Below are 12,923 nucleotides of genomic sequence, written 5' to 3' on the forward strand. Positions count from 1 at the left end.
GGTATGTTGGTTACGAGGACGTACCATTTTCTTTTACGGGTGTAGAATATAACACCGCGTTTGATTTTGGTCACATATGATAGTAATTTAACTAAGTGTGTGTCGGTTACCATTTTAATTACTTAGTTTAAGTAGTGAGGTGTGGCGAACTTCGGGACGAAGTTCTTTTTAAGGAGGGAAGACTGTACTACTCTGCATTTTTAATTAATAATTTATATTTATATTTATGAGATGTGAATAAATAATAGTTGTTATCATAGAAAGAAAAGAAAAACAAAATAAATAAATAAGACGGATTTGGGTGTTGGACCATGGTTGGACACGAGTGGATGGGCCGTGTTACACACGGTTGGACCGATATATGGGGGAGGTGATATGTGGTTGGGTGTTATCTATGTACTAATATATTTTCAATAGTTTAATATTAAAAGCACCTTCCTAGAATATTCCACCTTCACCTACCAATTAATATGAATACTTACCCTATGCCTTAACATCATGATTATTCCACTTAAAAAACTCATACATAATTGTGAGGAAGAGGTTTTGTGAGACAACCGTAAGAAGGATTTTTCATCTCGCGCAAATTTTTTGTGGTAAGTTGTTTTATCGCCTCACATCAATTATTTACGTTGACCTTGACCCATACCCTTGAGCCGTTGACCGACGGGTTTGACCACCGTCAGGTCAACCGTGATATGGGGGCGTGTTTGTGACGATTTGTGCGGGATTGTTTTGGGTAGTTTACATCTTAAATTCATTAATAAGATTAGTTAATGATTATACATAATTTAATTGCATGTTTAGGTGGTGAATTTGTGGAAGAGGCCTTTTGATTAATTGATTGATTAAGAAGAATTGCTAAAGGTAAGTTAACTACTCAACTATGTTATTTGGTAATTGGAGATTGTTGAAAGATGGATTTGGTTATAATTGTTGTCTTGAGCATATTGTCGTATTTGTTGTTTTGAGCATATTGATATTATTGTTGTCTTGTAAATCTCATGATCATATTATTATTATCATTGTTGGTTGGTTCTCGATCTATTGTTGGTTGGTATTGTGAAAGAGGTTTGGCAATGCTTGAGATTATTTGGTCGGTCAGGCACGGGGATGTGGAAGAGCCGTGGTCCTGTACGGTTTTGGTCGTCCAGGCACGGCGGTGTTCGGAGGTCGACGTGGACCTGAGCAGTACACCGTGTGGTGTCAGTTCTGTTGTGATTGGTTGTGGAGTGTGACGTGGCACACGGTTAAGCCGTGTGTGTGACGGTCTTGGTTTGAGTTTCTCGATTTTATCGTATTGCAGGTTACTGTATTATTATTGTTGTTTAGTTATCCTACTCAACCTCGTGGTTGACTGTGTATTCGTGAACACCTGTGATGAACCAAATATTGGGGAGTAGATTGATTTCAAGTTAGCTTGTGAGAAGTGCTGGATGCTCAAAGGGGCAGCTTGGGACGAGATTATCAATTGAGTCTAGAGATCGCCTTAATTTATTCAGACATTATTTATTTTATTTCCGCCGCAGTTGTTTTAAACGTACTTTGTAATAATTAATTATCGCAATGGAATTTTGTAATAAAACCTTTTGAGGCACTTTAATTTATATCGTCTTAAAGTACTTGGTAATTGTTTGTCTTTATACTTGCTACCTCAGGCAACTGAGATAGTAACACCTTTATTTATTTGGGAATGTCTTGCTAAAGACTCTTAAATAAATGGGGGTGTTACACTATAACACGAATGATCAACTACGTTAACAAAATGATTGAATCCTCAAGCATTATATGCCACACTCCTATTCTCATGACCGTGAACACCAAACTTGGTAATACTAAGTCCACCACCATATACCTCAATTACTCATCAACCAAAGTTTCCAAGTCATGCTGAATAACAACACCCCTCAACATGCAACTCCAGCCTTGTTCACTATCCATAAGTTCAACCATTTAACAAATATTCAACCTAGACTACACATCACTCAATATCCATGAATTTGATGTGACTCAAATTTGGACACATTTAGTTCCCGAACTAGCCTCGTTCCTATGCTTTCTTGCATTATTAGGGTCGTTTCTTATCTTTAGCTTTCTACTTTGCATATTCTTTGAGGTTTTGTGCCCTTGGTAGGGAAGGAGCGCTAGCCTTACGTGTATGGAGCAATATGGAGTTAAATGGATTGCATCTAACGACCAAGCAACAAGGAGGAGACCGATACTAAAGGCCTAAGTAGATAGAACAAGTAGAATGGGTAATGATGAAGACCCCCCACGACCCTTCAATGATCCCCACGGATCTTGAGGCAGTCAAGAGAAGAGGAAGCCAAGCTGCCCCATGTTCCGGGCGTCCCGAGAGCAGCCTGAGCGTCTTCAAGAGCAGCCCGAGTGTCCCACAAGCAGGTCGGGCATTTCCTTATGCAGTATGAGCGTCCAAAGTAGACATGTCATGAGGCTCCTTAGGGACTTGCAAGGCGTTAATCTTCATCTTAGGGACTTAATTATCATTTAAGCCCTTAGTTAACCTAATACTTGTACTTAGTATAAATACCCCATTGTTTTTAGGGGATTGATCATCAAGTCATTATGTTAGATTAGAGATTAATTAGCTTAATTACATCTTAATCCTTTCCTAATTATTATTCAAGAACTTTAGATCTAGTTGGGTAATTTGAAGAATATTTTGGGGATTATTGAAGAATTGACAACTCTTCATCATCAATCAAGTTTTCTTCCATTATTCTTTGCATTCTACTTTGATCATCCTAACTTGGTACAATTCCCTTACTCTTTACTTAATCCTTGTTAAGTATTTTGCTCTTTCATCATGTTCGAGCTTGTTAATATGTTTGACACCATTGTTAGCATGCTTTCCAAGATCATGAGTGAGTAGTTCCTTAACTAGGGTTAATAGGGGATTAGGCGAATTAATCATGGGGAATATATTTCCTTAATGAGTTCATAAGATTGCTTGCTTGTTGTAGTTTCAACTTATGCCTATATCATGTTTGACGAATTGCTTGATTGACAACCTAACATGAATCTATTATCCATTCAACAATACTTGTAAGATATAAACCAACTCAAGACTTGTTAGACCTTGCATATAAGTTGATTAGGAAGGACTGAGGCGATTGTAGGTGTTGTAAAGTCTTGATCGACTCGGCTTCGGGACCCAAACCTTCCTAGGACTTATTGATGTTATCTCACCATGAATAGGGAAAATCAAGTCGACTTGTAGGTGTTGTAAAGTCTTGACCGACTCGGCTCCGAGACCTAAGTTTCCCTAGGAATAGTAAGATCCTCACCAACTTGATTCCACTACAACAATAACTTGCTTGCATCTATAAAACTTGTTTTTGTGATCTCTCCAAGATTCCCTTATGAACCCATGACAACTTAGTGCCTTTCCTCAATTGTTTACATCGCCATTTACTTTACTTGCTTTGTTTACTTTTGCTTGTCTTGTAGTTTAGATAACCATCTCAACCCAAACTAAATTGTGACACCCTAAGACATAGCTACTTGCAATCGGTAACTTAATCCAGTACCCGTCCCTTGGGATCCGACATTTACTTACCACTCTACTAAGGGTAGTTTGTCGAGACTATAAATATTGTTTGAGGGCGTACAACAACACCCCCATCAAAATGGCGCCGTTGCCGGGGACGGTGTTCAATTGAGTTATTATTTGTAGCTTTTAGTTGTGTCTTTCTTTGCCTTGGGGAAGAGCATTTCCTCAAGGTATTTCTCACCTTTTTCTCTTAGTTTACATTACAAGATGGACCTTATATATTGTTGTGTAGAGGACCATGCAAATTCTACTCTCTTCAAAGACCCTTTGGAAGCATTGAAGTCCTTGGAAGCAAGTGAGGCCAACGGTAAACAATGGGCATTGGAAGTAGATCTTCTTGACCGCTCTAGCCAACAAAGAGCTCACCTATGAGCAATCCATGAAGATAGATATCATCCTCAAAGAATCATCACAACCCATCAAAGTGGAACAATCAATGAGGGTAGAAAGTGTAATGGAGGTGGAAAGTATTCTCAATGAACCATCAAAGGTAGAAGTTGAGGTACAAACTCCATCTTTAAAACCCCTTCCCCCTAATTTGAAATATGCTTACCTTGATGAGTCTAAAACCAAACCCGTGATTGTCAATGAAAAACTTGATGATAGTCAATTGGAAAGTTTGCTTGGTGTGTTGAAAAAACATGAAAATGCTATAGGTTATAGTCTAGATGACCTTAAGGGAATAAGCCTCGAGTTTTTCATGCATATGATTCATCTAGAGGAAGACCATAGACCTACCATCCAAGGACAAAGGAGACTAAACCCCCATATGCAAGAGATTGTAAAAGCGGAGGTTATGAATTTGCTTGATGCGGTAATCATTTACCCTATATTGGATTCCTTGTGGGTTAGCCCCGTTCAAGTGGTACCCAAGAAAGGAGGTACCACGGTGGTGAAAAATAACAAGAACGAGCTAATACCCACAAGGAAGATCACCGGTTGGCGAATGTGTATTGATTATCGTAAGTTGAATTCCACAACAAGAAAGGATCATTTCCCTCTCCCATTCATGATCAAATGCTTGAGAGGCTTGCCTCTAACAAATTCTTTTACTACCTTGACGAGTATTCGAGATTCTTCCAAATCTTGATACACCCGGATGACCAACACAAGACCACCTTCACATGCCCTTATGGTACTTTTGCCTATAGGAGAATGCCCTTCGGGCTATGTAATGCTCCAGCCACATTTCAATGTTGCATGATGAGTGTCTTTTCCAACTACTTAGAAACCATAATGGAAGTTTTTATGGATGATTTTAGTGTCTACGGGAAATATTTTGAGTCATGTTTGCATAATTTATCTCTTGTCTTGCAAAAATGTGAAGATGTTAGCGTTGTGTTAAATTAGGAAAAGTGTCATTTCATGGTCAATAAAGGTATTGTTTTGGGTAATTTGATTTCGGAAGAGGGCATCGAGGTTGATAAAGCCAAAGTTGAGGTGATAGAGAAATTACCGCCACCTGTGAATATCAAAGGGGTACGAAGTTTTCTCGGTCATGCGGGGTTTTACGGATGATTCATAAAAGATTTTTCCAAAATTGCAAAACCCCTCACTCAACTTTTGCTTAAGGATGCCCCGTTCCAATTTACTGATGAGTGTGTTGAGTCCTTTGATAGGATTAAAGAAGCTCTAATCTCGGCACCGATTATTCAATCCCCAAATTGGGAGTTACCTTATGAGATAATGTGTGATGCAAGTAACTATGCTGTTGGCGCGGTTGTTAGCCAACGAGTTGGGAAAGCCTTACATGCTGTATACTATATAAGAAAGACCCTTGATGAAACACAAGTCAACTATGATACCACGGAAAAGGAACTTATTGCTATAGTGTATGCTTTGGACAAGTTCCACTTCTACCTACTTGGATCAAAGGTGATAGTATTTTCGGACCACCGTGCTCTTAGACATATCTTGGTGAAGAAGAATCAAAGCCACGCTTGTTGAGGTGGATATTGTTGCTCCCAAGAATTAGACTTAGAGATAAGAGATAAGAAAGGAGCCGAGAATGTAGTAGCGGATCACTTGTCAAGAATTCGGTTTGACAACAATAAAGAAGATACACCAATCAATGATTCCTTCCCTGATGATGTTCTAATTTCCATCCACACACAACTTGAGAGACATACCACGTCATGGTTTGCCGATTTTGAAAACTAAATTGTAGGAGGAGTCCTTCCTCCGAAATTGAACTACAATCAATGAAAGAGATTCTTGTTTGAAGTGAAGAGATACTTTTGGGATGATCTGAATCTCTACAAAGCGTGTAGTGATGGTCTTTTCCGAAAGTGTGTGCCACAATGGGAAGTTCAAGGAGTTTTGGAAGGTTGTCATTCATCTCTTTATGAAGGCCATCATGGAGCAAGTAGAACGATTGCCAAAGTCCTACAATCGGGCTTCTATTGGCCTATCATGTTTGAAGATGCTAGAGAATTCATCCTTCATTGTGATCCTTGCCAAAGGACCGATAACATATCTTGGAGAAATGAGATGCCACAAAGAGGTATATTGGAAGTTGAGATCTTTGATGTGTGGGGGATTGATTATCAAGGTCTCTTTATATCATCTCAAGGCAACAAGTACATTCTAGTTACCGTTGATTACGTGTCAAAGTGGGTAGAGCCAATTGCTACTCCAAACGACGATGCAAAGACGGTAACTAAGCTCTTAAAGAAAGTAATCTTCCCAAGATTCGGAGTTCCTAGAGCCGTTATTAGTAATGGTGGAACACATTTCCATGAAAAGAAGCTCGCATCTCTCTTGACAAAGTATGGTGTTCAACATAGAACCGGCTTGGGATACCATCCTCAAACAAGCGGTCAAGTTGAAATTTCCAATAGAGAGATCAAACAAATCCTTGAGAAGGTTGTTAACAAGACCCGTAAGGATTGGAGCATGAAGCTTGATGACACTCTTTGGGCTTATAGGATGGCCTATAAGACACCCATAGGAGCTTCACCTTACAAGTTGGTCTATGGAAAGGCTTGTCACTTTCCGCTTGAGTTGGAAAACAAAGCCTTTTGGGGAATCAAGGCTCTCAATCATGATCTCAAAATAAGTGGAGAGAAGAGGATCTTGAAAATTGAAGAGTTGGAGGAATTTCGGCTTCACTCTTATGAAAATGCAAAGATCTACGAAGAACGCACCAAAATGCTTCATGACACGAGAATCAAGCAAAAGACTTTGCACATGGGAGACAAAGTCCTTCTATTCAGCTCTCGATATCAGCTTTTCCCCGGAAATTTGAATTCACGATGGACGGGTCCCTTTGTAATCCCAAATGTTGGAAAGTATGGAGACTTTGAGATAATGTCCGAAGATGGAAATCGATTCAAAGTCAATGGTCAACGTATCAAGCCAGATTATGAAAGAGCTTTTGTATGAGAGGTTGAGGTTACTCGCCTTGAGCCTCTCCCACCATGAACAAGCATTGAAATGGAGGAGAGTTTGGTGGAGTCCTCCCTAAACCATCACTTGTAAATATAGTAACTTACTTGCACTTCACTTCATTTGCATTGCATTTTAATTCCTTGTTTTAAGTACAATTTTTGACATGAGTGTAAGTGAGGGAGGGTTACTAATCAAGTTTGATGTGTGAAGAATTTGAGATTAAAGTGTGGAGAAGCTTTTGCCTAGGCTAAGAGAGAGCCTATGTCATTCATTAAAGGAAGAAGAAACTACAAAAGATCAAAAAGGAGGATCCCCACGAGCTGGCATCGACTCGTGGGAGCTGGAGCCAATAGAGATTGAAAGATCATATGCTGGAAAGAAATCCGGGCGTGCTGGCACCAGGACGGGCGTCCCGATTATTCAAGACGGGCGGACCACCCATAGGGACACGCGTCCCAATCTGCTTGTCAAGAAGAATTTTTATCCGGGCGTCCTAGCATCAGGTCGGGCGTCCCATTGCTCGAGACGGGCGGGCCGACTTCAGGACACACGTCCCCTCTGCATATATAAATTTTCCTAAAAAGCAGAAGACGTCTGGCTCCCTAAACGAACCGCGCGTCTCCCTCCCGTGCCACTTTTCTATTGGCTATAATTACTTTCTTTTCCTAAATCCCACCACACATATCAAGCCACATCAACTTCTCTCACTTAGTAAACCCAAATCCCTCTCACAAATACACAAAATCACTCCACTTCAACCCCAAGAAAACAAATCAAACTCTCTAAACTTGAGCTCATCTAATCTAGGGTTTTCCACAAAGCAAAACAGATCTAATTTGGAAGGTTTGATTTTCCTCTCACTCAATCACAATAAAAGTCCTTCAACTCTAACCAAAATAAGTACAAAAAGGAGATTCATGACAAGGGAACAGAGAAGAAAAAGGATTATTAGGAGTTATTCTACCTCCGATCTCAATACAAGAAGAGAAAATAAAGAGATTATTGATCTTTCAATACTTGATCAGTTCCCTCTTATCGAGTTTGTTAATGATGCTCAACGACTCGTCTTTCATCGCTTTTTCGGTAAGAACATCCTCCCAACTAAGTTTGTTTATCATGAAACACTAGGAAAGCTAAGGATTTATCACCAAACTGAAGCATTGTTCGACTTGTTTGGACTCTCTACCATGTTTCACATGCATGAGCTTACTTAAAAATCACTTATGCTTGAATTCCTTAGCTTCCTGAAAATTTCCACCCTTAACAACACCATTTACATAGAATTCCGATTGGAAAATGTCACAAGAATGGTAACATTAGTTGAGTTTGCGGATATTCTAGGCTTAGATGTATCACCCTCTCGATCATCCAAACCTCGGAATTATAGTGTAAAGCCACTTTGGATAGCCCTAACGGGCCGTGACTTGACAAAGATTAAGGATTGTTTGACCTCCTTCATTCAAAAACCGATCATAAGATACATCTGCCGTTTTATAACGAGCACCCTACTAGCTCGACGTGACTCCGCGGTGGAAAATGAGCTTGACCTTACCTTTATGGAGTCATACTTACAAATTCAAGGTAAAAGTGGATACCACTTCAATGCTCCTTTGGTATTACTTGAGAGATGGGCACAGTTTCGAATGGGTGTGACAACGTGATGAAGCATATTGTGAATGGAGGCTTGATAACAAGGATTGCAAAGTGGTTTAACCCAAACTTCAACAATGACAATTCGTATGTCCCTCTTCTGGGCAATACTAGGCTTAATGAATGCCTTCTCTTCAAACAACATCATTGGTTAGCCTATGAAGGCTATGAAAGAAAGATCAAATGGCTAACAAAGGGAAGCGATCCGATAATGCTTCCAATGGAAGGTTTGGCAGAATTTTACCAAGAGGACCTCATTCCCGCCTACCTTCCTACCTAGTGCCCGGAAACCCAAGGCAAGAGAACCAACCCCCCCTCCCCCCTACTCAACAACAATAGAATGAGAACAAAGATGAAGGGGGAAAAGATCACTATTCCTCCTTACCCCTTCCCTTACCAACCCTACAACCACCCTAACCCGTTCATTTTACCCAAGGATGACTTTGCTACGGGTATACTTCAAGCGATGCACCAACAACAATATAATGATAGGGTGGATGCCTATTATGATCTTTACCCCCAATTTCCATCAAATGGCCCGTCAACGGCGCATAAATGAAGAGGGAATGCTTCCCTCTTTGGCCCAAGTTGATATACTTTTTCCAAACTCGACAAATGGGAATAATGGAGCAAATGGCAATGGTAAGGGACGGGAGGGTGATGGCGACACCGTGGAGGTGAATAGTGAAGGGGATGAATTCATGGACTTCTATGAAAGTGATGAGTCTAGAGCGGATTGGAGTGATGAAGATGGAGGAGATGATGGCGTTATGTGAAGAGTTCTTTGGCTAGATGGAGCGGGCAAGAGGCACCCATCATGGCTTATGTGAGCTCTTTTTCCTCTCTCATCTCAATGTCAAAATTTGATTTGTTTAAATAACTTGATTTTAATAATTTTTGTTATTTCGGCTTTTTCCCTAGTGATGTGTCCTAGCAACTCCAAAGGACTTCTTCCACCTTAGCCACATCAAGGTGATGACAATTTTTGTTCCCACTAGGAAAAATCCAAAATGACAAATTGCATAGCATTGTATGCATGGCCTTGTGGCCAAACTTCCCCCTATCAATTTAACCGGTTTGGGGAAGTTTAGTCACAAGTAATATGAGTTAATCTAAATTAGCTCTCCGAACAAGTGAAAGCATGCATCATCTTGAATAGCTTAGCTTGCATGATTTTGTAATATATAGCATGTAATATGCATTTAGTGTAGATTCATGCATTTTATGTCATAGCATTTGCACAATTTCTTATCGTTTTGTCCATTGAGGACAATGTCCATATTAAGTGTGGGGATGAGAAATTCTAACATTCTAACATTTAACATTTAACATCTAACTCAAAAAATTTGAAAAATGATAAAAATTGAAAAATTTCAAAAAAATCCAAAAACATGTTCTTTATTTATAGTGTAGAATTGTATATATATGTTTGTTTGTTGATCACTCCTATCACTTGGGACCGACTACACCACATTCGAGTCATGAGGAATATGAAGACCGCATGGTATGATCTTTCCAAATGTCCTTTTTTCTCTTATATGTTAATGATAATGTGGCTTCTTTTTGTTTGATGCGGTACAAACCAATGTGATTATAGGAGTTGCATTTAGATTATGTTGCATACTAGTGATAGAAGCATATGCATTAGGTTGTATATATGATAGTTGCATCATGTCATGTAGTTGCATTTTAGGAAATTTTTTGTGAAAATGTCTAGTTGGGAAGCTTGGTAAGTGTATATAAGGCCCTGGTAGATAATTTTTCTCCTTGAGACTTTGCTTGCTAGAATACCCTTAAGACACCCTAGGATGTATCATACTAGTATCTTTTGACCCATGGACTAAGGCCTAGTCAAGAGTACCTTGTGGTGTGATAACTCCTTGGCTACCGTAAGGTGACCTTTGAAGCCATGCAACCGTTCTTTCACCATTTTGTCAACAAAAAGGGAATGGGCACAAAAATCTCCAATTTGAGTTCAAGTACCAAAGTGAAAGTCAAAAAGGTTTGCAAAAATTGCATCAATGAAAAGAGGAGCAAAAATAGACTCCTATGCTTCAATAAAAGTACCCTTGCTACAAAATGGGGTTACTTTGAAAATGTTCAAAAAGAATGCAAAATTGAAAAGAATTGCCAAGTATCAAAATGCCAAACATAAAAAATGGCAAGAAATATCCTTCAATGACAAATGCCACAAGAAATTGGGGAGAAAAACAAATCGAAAGCACACTACCATGGTGAAACTCAAAGAATATTGATCCCTTTTATCCATTGATCTCATTTTTATTGCATGGTGGGGAGGGGACGACCCTTCTTCTTGTCTAGGCAAGAAGGGGAATTCCACGATCCTACAGTATTTCTAACACCATAGGGAGTCTACTCTTGACAAAAGCATTTAGCGATTGTGGACAAAAGTACCCTAGTTTAACACAACTTGGAGGTGATTTGTTGGTATCCTTTTAGACTTAGTAACTTGGAGAAATAATACCTACAATGGAATGTGTACCCTTAGATTGCTGCCCCTTTAGATGATTTCCGCCGCTTAGATTAGGAAAGTGGCTATTCTTTTTGTAGATGCATCCCCTACTTGATCTTGTGTGCTTAAATGTTAGGATGCATCGCCATTTTGGCAAGCCCCATCTTGCCTTGCAAGAAAGGATCTTACCTCATAGGTGTCTTATTGTGAGTTGAAGGAGCGGAGTGAGACCCGCTAATTGTCTCACATCGGCTAGTAGTATTAATAAGGGTCATAGTTTTAGTCACCTCTTTACTCGGGACGAGCAAAGGTTCGATTTGGGGATATTTGATGTGACTCATATTTGCACTCATTTAGTCCCCGAACTAGTCTTGTTCCTATGCTTTCTTGCATGTATTAGGGTCGTTTCTTATCTTTAGCTTCCTACTTTGCATATTCTTTGAGGTTTTGTGCCCTTGGTATGGAAGGAGCGCTAGCCTTGCGTGATGGAGCAATAATATAGAGCTAAATGGATTGCATCTAACGACCAAGCAACAAGGAGGAGACCGATACTAAAGGCCTAAGTAGATAAAACAAGTATAATGGTCAATGATAAAGACCCCAACGACCCCTCAATGATCCCTACGGATCTTGAGCCAGTTAAGAGAAGAGAAAGCCAAGCTGTCCCATGATCCGGGCGTCCCGAGAGCAGCCCGAGTGTCTTGAAGAGCAGCCCGAGCTTCCCGAAGAGTAACCCGAGCATCCCGAGGCTCAGACCGAGCGTCCTACAAGTAGGTCTGGTATTTCTTTATGCAGTATGAGCGTCCAACATAGACAGGTCGTGAGGCTCCTTAGGGACTTGCAGAGCGTTAATCTTCATCTTAAGGACTTAATCGTCATTTAAGCCCTTAGTTAACCTAATACTTATACTTAGTATAAATACCCCATTGTTTTTAGAGGATTGATCATCAAGTCATTAGGTTAGATTAGAGATTAATTAGCTTAATTACATCTTAATAATTTCCTAATTATTGTTCAAGAACTTTAGATCTAGTTGGGTAATTTGAAGATTATTTTGGGGATTACTGAAGAATTGACAACTCTTCATCATCAATCAAGTTTTCTTCTATTATTCTTTGCATTCTACTTTGATCATCCTAAGTTGGTACAATTTCTTTACTCTTTACTTAATCCTTGTTTAGTATTTTGCTCTCTCATCATGTTCGAGCTTGTTAATATGTTTGACACCATTGTTAGCATGCTTTCCATGATCATGAGTGAGTAGTTCCTTAACTAGGGTTAATGGGGGATTAGGGGAATTAATCATGGGGAAGATATTTCCTTAATGAGTTCATAAGGTTGCTTGCTTGTTGTAGTTTCAACTTATGCCTATATCATGTTTGACAAATTGCTTGATTGACAACCTAGCATGAATCTATTATCCATTCAACAAGACTTGTAAGATATAAAGCAACTCAAGACTTGTTAGACCTTGTGTGGACAAGCCACCTGCGACGCCCAGCCGATCTGTGGGACGTGCAGCGGTTTCTTGAAAGCCACACTCGGCGGCGTAAAAAGTTGCTTTCGACCGGATCGTTTTAGATTGGTCGGTTTTCTCTCGGCAACGGTCTCGAAACGATGCAACAGATGTTCGGAGTCGCCACCAAGCATTTGTGGGATACTTGGAACCCGTTCGAATCCACTTTATACCTAGGTCAACCAAGGCAAAAAGCGGTGTTTGACATAGGTACAAAAGATAAGGAGTCGTCCCTCTTTAGCATCCTATCTCTAGAATAACTCTCGTTCGCCCTGGATAAGGTTGTCCACTATCCAAAGTTTCTAAGTAAGAGGTGAAGG

At 39.8% G+C, this 12,923-nt stretch overlaps 1 protein-coding gene across 1 annotated transcript; it reads left to right on the plus strand.

Annotated features, from left to right (window-relative positions):
- The first annotated feature begins 5,260 nt into the window (after positions 1 to 5,260).
- On the plus strand, positions 5,261 to 6,958 carry LOC141655322 (uncharacterized). The gene is made up of 2 exons (XM_074462408.1): positions 5,261 to 5,406; positions 6,502 to 6,958. The coding sequence occupies exons 1-2, from the start codon at positions 5,261 to 5,263 to the stop codon at positions 6,956 to 6,958; spliced, it is 603 nt and encodes a 200-aa protein (XP_074318509.1).
- Positions 6,959 to 12,923: the final 5,965 nt, after the last annotated feature.

Source organism: Silene latifolia, chromosome 5 (genome assembly GCF_048544455.1).
Source record: "Silene latifolia isolate original U9 population chromosome 5, ASM4854445v1, whole genome shotgun sequence".
Taxonomy (NCBI): Eukaryota; Viridiplantae; Streptophyta; class Magnoliopsida; order Caryophyllales; family Caryophyllaceae; genus Silene; species Silene latifolia.